This window comes from Dromiciops gliroides, chromosome 1 (genome assembly GCF_019393635.1).
Source record: "Dromiciops gliroides isolate mDroGli1 chromosome 1, mDroGli1.pri, whole genome shotgun sequence".
NCBI classification, from domain to species: domain Eukaryota; kingdom Metazoa; phylum Chordata; class Mammalia; order Microbiotheria; family Microbiotheriidae; genus Dromiciops; species Dromiciops gliroides.
In genome coordinates this window covers 566,616,136-566,633,681 of record NC_057861.1, presented here as the reverse complement: position 1 = coordinate 566,633,681, position 17,546 = coordinate 566,616,136, and the positions used below count along the sequence as shown (strand labels likewise).

Genomic DNA, 17,546 nt, shown 5'->3' with positions numbered 1-17,546 from the left:
AGATGTTGACAGAACCCTTATCTGTACCCTTGAGTTGTAGGTAGGAACACGTATTTCTATTTATGTACTTTAGATATTCTATTATTATGTTATTTTGTTCCCAGAAAGGATGGAGAAGTGTATTTACAGGCACTTGATGGCCTAAGGAAAACAAGTTGGAAAAGAAACAAACTAAAATACTAAACAGAATTTGATGCTTATAGAAAACTAAGGAGTTTTAGGGGGAAAGGAAACAAGTGTTTATTAAATACCTATTATATTCCAGTCACTATATTAAGCACTTAATAAATATCTTATTTGGTCCTTACAACTTCAGGAGGTAGGTGTGATTATTATCCCCACTTTCCAATTGGATAAACCGAGGCAGATGAGATTAACTGACTTGCCTAGTGTCAAACAACTAAAGTTAAGTGTCAGGGGCCATATCTGAACTCAGGTTTTTCTTATTCAAGACCCAGTGCTCTATCCAGGAAGCATAGAGATGGGAGTCTCTGGTGCTATCTATGTATCTATCTATATTTGTGTGTGTGTGTGTGGATTCTTTTTTTATTCATTCATTCATTTTTAAACACTTTGGGCAAGTCACAACTTCCCTGGACTTAAGTTTCCTTATTTGTACAATGAGGAGACTGAACTAGGTGGCCCTTTGGGCTATGTTTCCTATGAGCCATTACTTTATTTTATTTTTTGGCGGGGCAGTGAGGGTTAAGTGACTTGCCCAGAGTCACATAGCTATTAAGTGTTAAGTGTCAAGTGTCTGAGGCCGGATTTGAACTCAGGTCCTCCTGAATCCAGGGCCAATGCTTTATCCACTATGCCACCTAGCTGCCCCCAAGCCATTATTTTAGTAATAACTGAAATTTATATATTGCTTTAAAGTTTGGAAGCATTTTAAGTTTAAACCCATGGTTTGGATATTGATGATGAAAATAAGGCTCAAAGAAGTTGACTCATCCAAGGTCACACACGTAGTGTCAGTGGCAGCATTTGAATATAGGTCTTACTAATCTGATTCCAAGTCCAGAACTCTATTCATCATCCTATGTTGCCTCCTCTCTCATCCAACTATTTAGTTCCATTCATTAGGGTATATTAATGTTTTAAAAAGTATTTTGATAACTGTGTTACAATATAACTGGTTTCCATTGCAACCTTCTATGTTTTATTTTGTGCACTTAAAAACATTGTAAGCAGCAGTCTATAGGCTTTACCAGACTGCAAAAGAGATCCACTTTATAAAAAGCCTTGAGGAACTTCTGGAATCTACACTAGAATTCTAGAAGATTCTTATAAGAAAGCCCATCTTATAACTAGGTTTTGACTGAACATCAAAAGGGTCCTTGTAGTAAAACCAGGTGACATTTCATCATTTAACTACATAAGCTATGGCAAGTAAGTATTGGGAGGACTAAGTATGTTAGGTGAATTAATGACCCCTTATAGAAGAATACCAACAGGGAGTTCCCAATTATCACTATAATATGCCTTAATACTCTTCTAATGATACCAAACACATACAGACTCTCACCGCTTTTACCTACTCATCATCTAGTCTTGAATATCTGTCCACACCTGTAGGGAAAGGTAATTCCCATATATTGGCTCTTTTTGTTTTGAAACATTTCTCAGGTTTCCTTGTTCTTCAATCATCCATTTCTGCAAAATGACACCAAGTGAAATAGCCTAACAACACATATGCAATCAAGATTTAATCTTTAGATGGTCTACTTTGATTCCCTCAAATTTAAGAATACGGACTACATTCAAGGAACAAATTTTCTTCTCCAAAATAAATTGGAAGCATTTTATCCCTCTACAAAGCAATTATTGCCTGTCTCCATTAAAGATTGACTAAATGTACACTAAAACCAGAATCAAATGTTAATTAGTGATAATAATTTTTAGAGAATGAGCATAAGCTTTAAAAACAATCAGCAGCATAACCCTGCTAAAACCTGATTTGATTTGTATCAGCAGCTGTATACACCTACCAGTGTATACACTTTCTCTCTGAAATATTTTCTCAACTCTATTTCTTCCTTCTGTTGATACTATGTCTGAAATTTTAGCAGCCAAGGAAAAGATATTGGAACATCATATAGTCTCCAATCTCCAGAAGTTGATGTTTGAATCAACACTAAGTGGTCACATAACCCTTCAACCACCTATAGGTTATAATTCCCAGAACATATTCCAGAGTACTGGGTTCACTTATAAATTTTAAGATCCTCCATTAGATTGTAAGCTTTTTGAGGGCAAGGACTATTTTTTGCTAAACCCCCACGGTTTAGCACAGTGCATGGCACATAATAAGTCCTTAACAAATGTTTACTGATTGACTGGCATAACCCACAACAGTAATCACATATGAACTAAATTCATCTGGATATGAAAGCCAATTAAGTTATTCTCTCCTAGACAAATGCTTTCCCTTTTAAATGACTCTCCCAGTAAATGTTCCTGGAACTTGTGACAATTAAAGTCTTCAAATAATTAGCTATACCCAAAGACAATACTAGATACCATTTTTTTCTTCTATATTTTGGATATAGGCATTACTAAATGGTGATGATATATGAAGTACCTCAGGAGTAAAATTTTTTCCAGGCATCGACTGCTATGACACCCTTATTTTAACTTTTCAAAAAAATCAAAATGAACAATTTTAAAATTTTATGATTTAAAATGTTAACAAGCTGATATTCTCAAAAGAGTTATAATGAGATGTTGACTTAAGGGCACAATTTAAAGAAATATAAGCCTAAAACACCTTGGGATGCCCCTATCTAATTTTTTTATCTTTCTTTTTTATTTTACTGATATAACCAGCCATCTTTCACTATTTAGCCCTATTATCAATTGGTATTTTAAAGAATCTTAGAGTTAAGAAGGGTATCTGGCCCAATTCTTACTTAAAGCAAGAATTCCCTTTTTAAGCATCCCTAAGTAGTTATTAAGCCTCTATCAGAAAATATCATGAGGCAATATATTCCATTTTTGTATAGGTCTAATTATCAAATGTGTTTGTTGAGCTACAATATGCCTCCTTGTGGTATTCACCGAAGTGCATTATGGGCTTTAAAGACTTATAAGTTTATAAACTCAAAATAATCTTTGTCCTTACTTACATATCTCCATATCATTTTCACATTAAAAAAAATATCTGAACTCAAGCCTTGCTGGTTACTATAGAACCCAACTTCCCTTTCTTACTTATCAGGTTCATTCATGATTATATTTTTAGAAAATCCCTCGATCTTTTTGAGTTGTCTTTTCTATTAAACTCTTGGGTTATATGAAATCTGGGATAATATAATCATTTTCTCCCCATTCTTATTCTTTATACTTTACTAAACAATTCCTCCTTTTGGACAGAATTAGTTGTAGAGTAAAAGCACTGCTTACTACTAATTCCTTTTGAAAGATGAATTAGTAGGGAAATTTAAGAATGTATTTAATATTCTGCTTTTAGCATAATTAATACCAAAAAACTGAAATCTCATTTCATTAATACAATCTTTTGTGCTGGTGTTGAGATACATCTCAAGAACTCACCATCCACTTCCTTCACTTGAACATATATTCTGTGACATACTCCCACAGTCATGTTACTTCTCTTTTTTAATTTCTTTTCACTTTACCCAAATACTGCCTCCATTATAATTCCTTCCTTAACTTCATTAGTGAATGAATAATGAATGATAAAGTTTTAATTAATTATTTACTATGTGTGAGAGTAATTGCTCTTAGATATAAACACAAGCAAGACTCTTCCTACCCTCAGAGACCTTATACTCTAATGGGGTAAGATAACACATAATAGGGAGCCAGAAAGTTAGGGGAAAGAAGATGTGGACTAAGGCTGTGAATGGTAGCTAGGCTGGGAAATTAAGTGGAGGCCTGCTTCCAAGCTGGAGAAGTAAAAGTACACCCATCAGAGCCCTAGGGTCCCACAGTCAGAGTCAAAGGTTCCATATGAGGGGGATAAGGATGGCTGGAATGAAGGCAACATGATTTGGAAAGAGAAGTGATAGGAGAGGCCTCATTCTGGCCAGGATGATCTGAAAGCTCTACTATTATATTCTACGATTTCCTTGCAGGGATTGTGACATAAAGAACTACTCTGTTGTCTTCTCCTATCAGATCAATTTCTTTGAAAAGTACGTACACTCTTTCATTTTCAAGTATGAGCTTTGATTTTAACCCTTAATCTAGAGTACTAACCATAACTCAATTTTTTTAAAAAAAGCTGCTGCCATTTATACAATGCTTTAGTACTTCTATAAGGTACTTTATATACATTCTTTTATTTGAGCTTCACAAAATCCCTGGGAGTTGTTACTACAGGAAATATCTCATTTTAAAGATGAGAACAGTTTCAGAGATTAGCCTAATAACAAACAGCTAACAAATACTGGAATCAAGAAGATCTGGGTTTGAATCCCATCTCTAAATCCAGAGCAGTAGGATTTCTTTCTACTTATTATACAGTGATATAGCTTACTCAAGATATCTTTCTAATGCATAAATATCAAATGTAATTATTTAATGCCAATTATGCAACTCATATTGCCCTGCATCCCTAGGCCCTAGAAATATTTCCTTCCTAATCTACCTGTTCTTCCCACTTTAAGGTTTGCCACATTAGATAAACTACACTCTAAATCACTGGGTGATCCCATGAATGAATACTATGTTCCAAAGTAATGATGCTAGCTAGCTAGGTTAGAAGGACAAATAATAGTAGGATCTAGGAAAGGGACTAGACATCTTTTAGTCCAATTACTAGTTCAAGGTTACAAGACCTAATAAGTATCAGCGTAATTCAAACCTCTGTCTTTTGAATCCAATTGATGACTTTTCACTGAAGCAGAACACTTTTCTCTGTGTCTACACTCTGTCTGAAAGAAACCAAACTGACAATTATTCCCCAATATGACAGCTCTTCCTCTGGCATATGTGTATAACTATATGTATGTGTATGTGCACACACATACATATACACACACATAGATACACATGTTGATAGATAGCTATTTAAGTCACATCTCTGACATATATTGTGTCCCTAGGTAACTGTCTCTATGCAGCAGGAAAATAAGACTGTATGTACAGTTGCAAAAGCAGATGCCTACGGAGTTTCCTTATCCAAGATTTCCCTATTAGCAATGAAATCCCAGGTCCAATTCTTAGCCCTATCCAATTTGTCATATTACTTATTATATTTATGTGGATTTTAAAAGATCCAGTCTAGTTTGTTTTTTTAAAAAAAAGGACACCCCCCCCCCCCGCCAAAATAAACAAAATATGAGTTTTTTCCATCTAACTGTTGAATAATAGATTGGAACAGATTATTTGGAAGAGTAGCTGAGGGCAAAGAGGGAAACATCTACTCCAGTTAGAGAACTAGGATCCTTCATGGTTGCTCATATAATGGAAGTTATCCATACTGGTCAGACTTTAGTCATGTACATAAACAAAGGGCCTACTTTACCTTCTGCTACAATAAACCAAGTTTTTTCCAACCATTATAACACTTAAGATTTGATGAGATAATTTTGCCAAACCACCCAAAGTAATGAATACATTTAAACTCCACCCTAAAGCACTTGTATTAGCCAACAGGAGGAGACTGTACCAGAAAGGAAAATATTGTCTCTGGCTCAATGAACTTACAATTGTTCTTGGAAGACAGAGCAAAAAATTAGGTAGTAAAATATGAAAATGGAGAACCAGATAGTTCAAGATGTGTAATTAACACCACTTATTTATTTTTCTGCTTCTATAGAGGTTACAAAATGGACTAGTATCAGTGTGTCTAGAATTAGGGTTCTTTAAAAAAAATTAACATGTGTGCCAACATAATATTCAATTGTTAAAAAAATCACTAACCTTTGAAAAATTTTGAACTATGATCTGAGTAAGAGAGATTAAGTTTAAATGAAAAAAAATTTAAGGGCTAAAATATCTCAATCTCCCCACTGTATTAATAAGATAAAAGTTCTTACAAGAAATTGACGTACCTGGAAGCTTGTTCAAGCTATCTTTTTAAAGCATAAAAATCATATGTAATTATTTGATTCCAATTATGTGACTCATTCTAGTTAAAAATCTTTGATTTTTTAAAAGATTCTTATTGAGGCAGCCTTTATATGAAATATCTGGGGGGACAAAAGTTAGACCAAAGAATCTTTCAATTCAGGTGGAACTTAGGAAAAGCTGCCTTAAGTGACCAGACACTTTAGGACAATTTTGTTTTAGCTAAAAAATGCATCTCCTCCAGCATATAACATATTTCTCTGTGGATAGAAGGTCCCCAATGCCTGTTTTATTATATAAGGGAACATACTAATCCCAGAAAGACATCACCTAAGTAAATTACAGTCCCTTTAAAACTGCTCAGTAGCTACAAAATATATTCATGCCAAACTCTGGGTTTTCATTATTTAAAACAAAACACTCAGCTATTATTTTATCTTACCCACAGGTCATCCCCCCCCCCACCTTTAACTATTTCACCCCTACAAAAAAAAATACCTGATCTATCTTCAACAGAAATTAATTATGTTCAATAAGGATATATTCACATTGTGCTCCCATAAAGAGATTAGTATCCCAGAAAAGTGAGTAGGTGACTTGTGAAAACGTACCATACCTTCAATGTTTCAAGAAGACTAAGCATGTTAGAATGCATTTTTTTAAATTTTCTACATGAAGAACAAAAGAAACAAGAATAAGAGAAAAAAGTCTTAATTACAGGTGAAAGATTTTTATGACCTATGATACTTTGTTAGGGATTATAAATTTTTGTTGCAGATTTTTTACAATCAAAACTAGAAGAAACCTTACAAATCTACCTAATCCAATTCTTTCCTTTCTTTTGCATAGGAGAAAACTGAGACCAATTAATTTGAGAGTTTAAGTGATTTGTCCAAGGTCTCGAAGCTGGTGGTAGAGCCAAAAATAAAACTCAGTCATATTTAAGAGTCCCATTACCACTACCACATGAAGAATTTCTATCTCTAATGAGACTTTTAATGACCTGAATCTTTACCTAAGGGTGTAGGATTGAAAGGACCCCCAAAATCAAGTGATCTTTGAGTATTCTAATTCTGGGATTCTCTTATTTTTGAATTTATAATCTTTACTTTAAACCAGTGCCCAAACTACCTAATAATGTAATAAGTCAGCAACTAAGTGGAGACAAACCAGACTACCAAGTCTTAAGTGGAATAGAAGAGGCCTCCAAAAGGATGGTGTCTACCTCCTGTAAAATTTTTACTATTTTTCTACAAGAGTTGGTTGACCTCAAGTCCTCAGACCACATGTAGAAGTAAACACTGAGACCTAGAAGGGAATTCAGGTCCTTTATTCTAAAACCATCACTTTACAGATATAGAAATGAGATTCAGTGACTTGCCCAAGGTCATCTAGTTAGTTACAGGCAAAGCAAAGAAGAGAAACCATGCCTTCTGTATCATAGTCCTTTTATCTTAATACCTACAGTCTTTATTAATATCTTAAGTGGTAATGACCTCTCTCCCTTAACTATCTTATATCTATTTGAATTTATTTTATTTACTTTTATGAATTATATTTATTATTATAGTATTTACTTCTTAAATCCTCTTATACACTTTCAGCTCCTTGTAAGTAGGGATTGTTTTTTCTTTGTATTTGTGTCCAAAATATCTTAACAAAATGCCTAGCACATTGCAGACATTTAATAAATGCTTATTAACTAATTTCTGCCACATATGAAACTCTATAGAACGACATGCCTCAATTAGGGTGGTGCTATATGAATAAAGAAATAAAGTAGTATGTGATAGATGTTGCATAGATGGAAATGACAAGATCTGTCAAATTGGATTTGTGGACTGAGAGTCAGGAATTATACAAGTATAAGGCCAAGATAAACCTGGGCAATTAGAAGAATGGTAGTACCTTCAATAGAAATTTAAAAGATGTAGATTTGGGAAGAAATTAATAAGTTATGTTTTAGACATGTTGAGTTTGAGGTGTCTCTGGGCCATCCAGTTTGAATCACCCAAAAAGCAGTAACTGAAACTCAGGGGAGTGGCAGGGACTGGATATAGAGATCTGTGAACCGTCTGCATAATGATAATTAAACCCAGGAGAGCTGATGAAGTCATCAAAAGAGGAAAGAAAGGGAAAAGAGAAGGAAACCTAGGACAGAGTCTTGGGGAAACACTTATAAGTAGGGGGTATGACATGGATAATGAGCCAACAAAGCAGACTGAGGAGAATATATGTATTACCATTTGCAAATATACTGATGCTGTGATTTAAATTCCTCTGAACAAACCAAAATATTACAATCTAGACTGGAAGAGATTTCACCCTAAATAAAAACAAATTTCAATTCTGTTAAGTGTGTTAAATTATTTAGGTATTAATATTTTGGAAAAAAAATTTACCAAACTCATTAAGTTATGTGACCCTGGGCGAGTCACTTAATCCCAATTGCCTCACCAAAACAACAACAACAACAAAAACCAAACAACAACAACAACAACAACAAATCTCAATAAGTACTATCTCCAACTTTTGATCTGGTTAATCAATTTTGTCTACTGTAGTTCCTTTCATATATCCCAAGGTACTAAGTGCATCTCGGGGTAGAAAAATCAATTTCTAACTTCCAGGTAGTCTTTCAAGATTTATCCACCTGCGCTGGTATATCTCATTATTTATTTGGCTAGGATTAACACAAGCTATTACTATTAGGATTGGGAGTAGGAGGAGAGAGGGAAAAAAGGGGGAGGAGTTACTTTCTTTGAATTTATGAACATGGAATGTCCGATTTCTCATGTTATATGACTGTCCTGCCCCAACCCTTTGCTTATACTATGAAGTAAAAGGCATAGATTAGTCAATTAGAATGGCATACCTTTTATGGCTAATCCAGAAGGCAGAATAATAAATTAAGTTTCTTAAATTCATGAGTGTCAAAACTGCTACCCAAGGGCTTGGCAACCAGCCTTGTAATTGGGAAATGTTTAACAAAACAAAAATACAATACAGCACAGATAATATGTTTTTTTGGGTTTTTTTGGTGAGGTGACTGGGGTTAAGTGACTTGCCCAGGGTCACACAGCTAGTAAGTGTCAAGTGTCTGAGGCAGGATTTGAACTCAGGTGCTTCTGAATCCAGGGCCGGTGCTCCATCCTTTGTGCCACCTAGCTGCCCCACAGATAATGTTAAACAATAATTTTCTAATTCAATATGGAGTCATGGGGATCTTTTCTATTTGAATTTGATATCATGATGAGCATAATTCATTTTAATATCTATACAGGGATAAATCCACCACCTGTGATGGCTGAGGCAGCTGAAGAATTTGGGGCACTAAGAGAATGTAGGTCAAGAATAAAACTATGGATTGAGGAATTCAACTCCAAGACAGAATGTGTCTATTTCATCTTGAAGTCCAATTCAGTCTGGAGATAAGATCAAGATTAGCATAAACTGTGATTCAAAAGTTAAGGATTAATGAGGAAAAAGACCCAATTATATTTGAGACTTTAAGCTTCCTTGTCTCTATCATCAGTACACCTGGCATTTGGTGCTTTTTAAGTTCAACTCTTTTAGGAAGTACATTGATAAACTGGAGAATATCCAAAAGGCTTGTTCAGAATAATAAAAACTTGAAGACAGGGAAATAGAAGGATCTTTTGAAGGAATGAGGATGTTCTGCCCACAAGGGGAAAAGTAGCTTCAGGTAGAACATGATAGCTAGTCTTCAATTATTTTCAGAACTGTCAAGTGAAAGAGAAATTAAATTAAATTTCTCCTGCTTGGCTCCATAGGGCAAAACCAGAAGCAATGGTAGAAGTTACAGATATTGGTCCAAATATAAGGAAGAAGTGAAGCTATCCAGAAATGGAATGGAGTTGCCTCCAGAGGAGGTGAGCTGCCCTTCATTTTGTCATCTGGCAAAGACAGATGACCACGTTGTCGTCACTGATGCTAATGAGAGGATTCTTAAACAAACATAGGTTGGACTTGATGACTTCCAAATTCTACCCACTCTGATTCTTTGAGAAAACAAATGGAGAGTTAATGATTGTAAGTAAACCTGGCTTGGATATAGACAGCTGCCATGAAAAACCACAGGCCAAAGCATAAACTTTGAAATTAGGGTCACATGAATCAAGGTATCTACTGACTCCTAGAATTTCCTTCTGTTCTGATGAACCTATTTGCCTCAGTTTCCTCATTTGTAAAATGGTAATAAAAATAGCACCAACCTCCCAGGGTTGTTGTGAAGATCAAGATAACTGTAAAGAGCTTAGCACAGTGCCTGGCACACAGTAAGCGCTATATAAATATAAACATAAAAACTATTATTATTGTAGCTTTTGTAAATATAAATAAAATGAAAGCTATTTTTATTTTCCTATTATTTTGGAGTAAATGGTAACAATCTTGGAAAAGGAATGGTTAGTTTAGTGAATTTATTAAAGTAGTAAACTTTTCCAGCAGGGCAAGATAAATTTAATACTGAAACTATACAGAATATTGTTGAGATGTTTAATGTCCTGGGTAATAGAGAATTATTATTAAGAGAATGTCAAATAAAATATATAATATTAATAAAATGAAATGGGAGGTAAAGTCCAGTAAACCACATAAATAAGAAAGATGCTTCTCTTTTCTCCCCTTCCTAACCCAAGCACAAACTGAAAAAAGGCTGTCCAATTCTCTGATCCTATAGGGTTTCATCTCTACAAGGATACTTTCCTAATTATTTCTACATAAACATTCATGAATTCTGAACTATTTCTCCTACAAATGTCCCCAAATATTTCTAGCAACCCTATTTTGAGATTACAAGTTACCTATATCTCAGTCCCTACACCCTGAAAAAGGATTACAAGGTCAACTGACCTTTATGTACCTCAAAAAGGAGAAGGAAACTGTTTAATAACTCATTTTATCTGGTGTTGTGTTTAAAGAATACATGTATGTATATGTAATGTGTGTATATGTATATGTGTATGTGTATACATATCTATACATATAGACATACATATACAAACACTTAAAAAAACTTGTAGATTATATATATATGGAGATCTATCTATCTGTGTAGCGAGAGCTTGCTCAGAGCTCAAATCACAAGTACTTCTATAGCCAGTTTTCATGGCCTATATTAAAATAAATTAAGTGGCTCCAACATACCAATTTGAAAGTCTTTAAAAATAGGCACTTCCCTGTATAGGCTGTCTCTTCATCTTCCATTGTATTATAATGTACATTCTAGTAATGGGAAATATGTTCAATCCTTGGCATGCAGCTGACAATGCCACTAAACCTAAAACTTCTGAAAACAACCTAAGACTACAGAATGAAAACCACAGTGACTGTATTGTCATGTCTGTGCAAACTGGAAGGGGGAAGGGAGAGAGGGAGTCAGAGATTTGAAACATAGTTGTCTCTTTTTAAAGGCAGGTTTAAGAAATTCACTTCTACTTTTCCATTCATATTATTTATTTTGATTTCTTTTTGCTTTGCCAGAGGCTGATAGGAAAAGTTGTTTTGGTGTATATACCTTACTTCATTTCCTTTTCCTTCTAAGCATCCAAGAGAGAAAAATAAGGAAAGGAAAAGAACTTTCCATTTATTTGAAAGATGATGTAGCTTCAAGATATTCCATGCCCTCGCCCTGTTTCTCATTCCCACTTCCTATTGCCAATGTTTTGACTACTTTACTATTTAATATAATCACAGGAAGATAGACATGGGGAAAAGAGTACAACTTATATTTTGTCATAACTTTTTAGTAGTTCAGGTAAAAGTTTTGAAGGGAATTTGAGACAATTGACTGAAGCAAATTCTTGTGGATTTGAGGGCTTTTTGATGATTTCATCCTTGTTGCCCCCTCACACTTGGTTTTAACTCATAATATTAATATTCCTACTCTTTATACCTTGTACACATGACCAATATTCCAAGTAGAAATGGTAAGGAAGGACATCTGGCTAATATGGTTTTCCAGTTCTTTATTTAAGCCAGAGGAAAACAAAAGTTAATTCCTTTATGGCTTACAAAATTCTACCTTCTTTTCCTGCCCTTTTCCTTCTATTACTTCCTCTTTCTAAATTAATAAAGGAGAAAAAGTTAGACCTTCAGGTCTAACAAAAGACAGTTACTACTAAGAAGCTACAACGATCATAGGGCCCAGAAATACAGAAGTGAAAAACACATGGAGAAGAGGACGCTGTGCTACCTCAGTCAGGAATTAATATACAGGAATTAATACAGCTGCATCTGTTCCTACTAAATAATGTCTGAGGTGAGAGCATTCATGCAGCATTTTTCCAGAATTAAGTTAAGCAGTTTTTTTAAACGTGACAAGTGAAGAGCTAACTAAATGCAAATCAAATCAAATTAATATTTATTACTCAGCTACTTTATACAAAAGCAAAATAAATGTTTCCATATGCTTTAGCCCATACATTACCAAAAATGGAATAGAGAATTCAAGAAAAGATAATTTTTAAAGAGAGGGATAAAGCAGGCATCCCTTAAATGTTCATATTCCACTACAGTAATTCTGAAGCATGAATCCAACTTGGTATGGTTCAAGAAGAAAGTCTGGGTGATAGAACAACTTTTCTCCCCTTTTAAGCGTATTTTTCTCATTTATCTTAGAAGATATTAAGACCCAGTTAATACATATGTGGCTCAACTTTGATTCTCTTATACAGGAAAAAAAAAACCCAACACAAATTTCCACTATGCTGAATTTGATATTATTATAGTCAGAAACAAAGAGACTAGCAAAATTGTGTAAAATTTCAGCATATTATGATTTACAAGCAGGGAAGTCTAATGTTAATGTTATATATCCTCCCATCTCCAAACATATTCAGCTGTATAACTACGTACCTGTTATTTTGTCTCTTACGAGCTTACAGGACTCTATTTCACCAATGCTCCCAAAGAGGCTTTTCAGCTCCTCCTGTGTCATGTTCTGAGGAAGGTAGTTGACTATTAAATTGGTCTTGCTATCCTCTGTGTTCCCAGAGTCAACTGGTGATGAGCAGTTGTTGTTTATGGTGGTTGGACCATTCGCTGTGTTATTGCAAGTTGGCCCATTAGACAGTTGTGTTTCCATGGCAGCAATTACCTGCTAAAAACAGAGAAAACAAGAAATGTCAGAATTCATATTTCACAATCTATTAAAAGAGATTCCAGCCAAGAATTTAAAGACATGTCACTAAACACAAGTTGCACTGTTAAAATGACAATAAAGCCCGTACTAAACCACAGCACCCACACTATCCCATCAGTTATGAAAATATACTTTTAACATTACATATTACTTAGAACATACATAATAAGTGCATTGCTGCGCATGCATAAAAGTACAGAACACATTTCTAAATTAAACATTGTCTACTACATTCTGGATCTATTTAGATTCCCCTACTCACCTGGGACTTCCATGGACTTCAGGTCAAGTTTGTTTTGCTTAAAAACATAGATTCAAACCCCATACTACAGATGGGTGGCATAAGGTGCTGCAAAAAATCACCTAGCTTAAGGAGAACTGGATGTACTCCTTAGAATTTAAACACTAACATCTATAAGCTTAAAAATCAAAGTGGAAATAAATGCACATTTTTGTCAACATGTACTGTTTTGGTTACATATTGAAAAGTTTTTTGATTGACAGTCTCCTGTCACTATCCTGCCTATGAGTTGAGAGGAAGAAAAATCATGAATGTCACATGTTAGGCAGTGGAAGAGCATCTGAATGAAAGTTTGGGAATGAAACGATGGAATACTATTTCCACCTTAATGAACTGTAGCCCTTTCTTTCCACCATTAGAGCTAAGGAAAAAAAAATACCACCTAACAATTCTCATCCACTAGGCTAGTGGCAACTGGTCTCCGGTATCAAAATCAAATCTCTACACAATTAAAGTTGGCATTCTGGCTTAACACTAGTAAAACTGTGTAGTTCACACACACACAAAAAAACCCAAAACAAAACAAAAAACCCAACAACAATCCACACAACAAAAACAACTCAACTTTTAAGAATAACCAGCTCAAGCAATTCTAACTTGAGCTTATAATAAGAATGTGAGTAAAAAGCAGCTACAAACTTCAAATATGCTAGACAAATATCAAGGTTGGCCAATAGAGACCCAGACTATTAATAATACTCAAAAACTTAATGAGGTCTAGCATTCATAGTATCCAACCCGTAACTCTTCATACAGAAGAGCAACAAACCACAGTCCTAAGTTTTCCAAAAAGTCTTTAGATACCCTAAAACAAATGGATTAAGTTTTTAGGGTTCTTAAAATCTGAAGCTTTATTGCAAGCATGGCCCCTCCAAAGACATTCAATAAAATTTCTAGTCTCCACAGAGAAACAACCTCTAAAAAGACAAAGTTCTGAATTAGTGGGGATTTTAATTTGCAATATCTTAATATATAAAAAAAGAAATGGAAGTCAAGGAGGAGGTATTAGAGTAAGAGAAGGAAAGAGGAAAAGTGATAAGGGGAAGACAAAAGTAGTTTTAAATTATAGTACCTAAAATGTTTAAGGCAATACCAATAGAATAAGCAAAACACTCATATCGTAGTAAACCTCTTTTAAAGGAGGCCAGCATTGAACAATGGATTGGCCTAGAATCAATAATACCATAATTAAAGAGAAATTGAAACCAGGCTATTTCTGTGACATTGGACAAGTCTCAGTACCTCCAAACCTTTTTTCTCTTCTCCAAGAAGGGAACGCTTTCATTTGTTCTATATACTTCCTTCAGAGGGATGTTGAGGGTTGAAAAAATAAACACAAAAGAAGCATCTGAAACATGTTGGGGAGAAGGGATACTACTACTACATTAAGAAGGTTGTGCTTTTTTGTATAAAATGTAATAAATCTGTTTCAATTGTTTGTCTTCCTAAGAAATCCTAATCAATACAATTTTGCAAAACAATATTGTCATTGCAAATTACCCCGAAGTGCTTTCCCTACAAACCACCCCCTTAAAAAACTCCATGTTTTTAATGGGTTAACCCATTCCTTTCACCTATCAAAACAAAGAACTTCAGAAAAATAGTGACCAAGGCCAATTTGAAAAAATAACAACAAAAACAAACCAAAAAACCCAAACAAAATCCCCCCACCTGCTGTTCTTGTGTTACTTTATATGAAAGAACTATGGGGGCCCCAAATGTTAGATTCTGTCTAAAGCTCACTGGGACAGTGTTTAAAATATAAAGTATTCATTGATTGAAATTAGCAGGATTTAGCAAGGACAACAAACAATCCATACTTAATTGCACAATTATTTTCATGTTCAGGTGGCAAGAATGAGATCCTAAGCCAACATTCAAGTGAACAGCTGCAGTAGGCTGTGCACGCTGAAAATTACAGCATTTCTCAGCTATAGAACCATCTGCTCAGAATAAAATGATACTAATGTGCTATATTTTACAAATAATGCATATTCCATTGATAGGCTCAACACAACTGTTCACAGAATGAGAACTTGTTCAGCAGTTATTGGGCAAATGATTTTCAGCCAGAATTTTTTTTTAAATCATTTAAACAGTTTTAAACCATCAAGATTTGTCAATAACCTCAAAATTTAGTAACCAAAAAAATACATAGTGAAACAGAATGCAAGTTACTGTAACTTAGTATTCAGACCATACCAAAACTTTTTTGTTCAAAACTTTACACTCTTTTCTTTGAATCTGCACCAAAACCTAATTCAGATTACAAGTTATACAAAGTGTGGTTCTAATTCTACATTTATCACTATATTAAAAATTGCAATGTGCTCAAAATCCTAAGCAAGGCCATACAAAATGGGCTGAAATGTAAGAATATACATACATAGTATGCGCCAAATGAAAGATTCAAGTGTTTGGTATGGCCTTAGCACTACTGCAACATGCTAAAAAAGTAGCCTACAGAATTTAAGAAAAATCCCACAGACCCCAGTCCAAGGCTCTGCTGCCCACGAACCACTTCTAAGCAGAGAAGCCACATCACACAGTCTGACTGCCATGTTAGTTTGGAGTTGCCGTCTGCAATATGGACACAAAAAGTACCGTATGTTAGATTAGCAAGATAATGCAACAAATCAGTTTGTACAAATTTACAGTAATTGTATTTATATTCCCAGCACGTCCATGCAGTGTGGCTTAATTGAATTTGAGGCAATTCCAATCTAATCTTTCCAAATTCGGTTTAATGTGTACTTTTCTTGCACAAAAATAAGCATTTTAATTAAGAGCCTGATTTAAAAGTAGTATTAACTAGTTATCTTGGCATCTATCCTGACGCACTACCTTAAACAACATCTAGAGAAATATCATGTGCAACTATTTTTATTTTTAGAATGTAAAAGGGGGAGAGGAAGGTAATGTGCATGATTTAATTTTACAATGATGAAAGTGGTTGATCATGCAGTTTTGTAAAGTTTCTCTGTTAAGACATTCTGAAAAGCTCTCCCCACTTCTCCCCCAAATACTGAAAGGGTATTAAGAAAATAGTTATGGGAAGAACAGGCTATATTGTTCCATTAGACAACAATCTTCTTTTTGTCCTGGGACTTAAAATTAAAAGTGAACTGAAACCCTGTGAAGACATTTTGCCACTATAATCAAACTGATTTCTTTTAACAATTTCACTGAGAATTATTCACATATACCGAGAGACAGTAAAACCAGCATCTTTCAATTGGAATAACTGGACCAAAAAATAAGAATGTTTAGGGTAATGCTTGAATTGGATATCAGTTTGGTCCCTGAACACACCAAGTGAACATTTTTTAATATGTAAATTGCAAACACAGCACGATTGGAAATTAGCACTGCTATGAGGCCTCCAATATAGTTAATGGGCCATTTAGAACTTATTACAACTTTCCCAGATACTAAACAGAGCCACAATATTGACACAAAATCCCAATTCTACTCTCTTTTGGCCACCCAGCTGTTCTAAAATAGGCCCACTTTTGACTGCTATAATTCAGAAACAATAACTTAGAACGACAGGGGCTTAGCCCAAAGTGCCCTGGGGTAATATGAATGAGGACTAAAAACTTCCTTGACATGTATGAGCACAAAATATGACTTTTCAACATATACATGTATAAACACACACAAAAACATGTACACATACGCACAGAATATATATTAGTGAAAATACATATATGATGAAATGCTATAGCCAGTGAATGTATACACACACACACACACACACACACACACTCTCTCTCTCTCTAACTTTTTCTCAATTGGATTTTTAACACTTAACATAACTTTAAAACCCATTTTCCCCTGGAAATATGGGAGTTTTTCTTATTTATGTTTAGATAAAGAGTTAACCTCAAAACTAGGCAACACTGGATTCAAGTCCTGCCTCTGACATAATTTGCCTCTGTAGCATTGGATGAGTCATTTAACTCTTTAATTCCCTAGGCAATTTTGTAAGCCTGTATTGTAGGAGAAATAAGGTGGTAGGAGGAATTTCTCCATAGAGTA

General features: G+C 34.6%; 1 protein-coding gene across 12 annotated transcripts in view; it reads right to left on the bottom strand.

The window, feature by feature from the left end:
- The window catches only part of ELAVL2 (ELAV like RNA binding protein 2), a 175,872-nt gene that overhangs the window by 73,245 nt on the left and 85,081 nt on the right, over positions 1-17,546 (bottom strand). For 6 of the 12 annotated variants that reach the window (XM_043976943.1, XM_043976945.1, XM_043976942.1 and 3 more), the window contains 2 exons: positions 15,995-16,085; positions 12,919-13,162 (listed from right to left, as the gene is read on the bottom strand). In XM_043976943.1, coding sequence (XP_043832878.1) covers positions 12,919-13,162; positions 15,995-16,066 — 316 coding nt within the window. In that variant the 5' untranslated portion in view covers positions 16,067-16,085. The remainder of the gene's footprint in view (positions 1-12,918; positions 13,163-15,994; positions 16,086-17,546) is intronic. The other 6 variants (XM_043976946.1, XM_043976938.1, XM_043976940.1 and 3 more) reach the window with 2 other exon arrangements.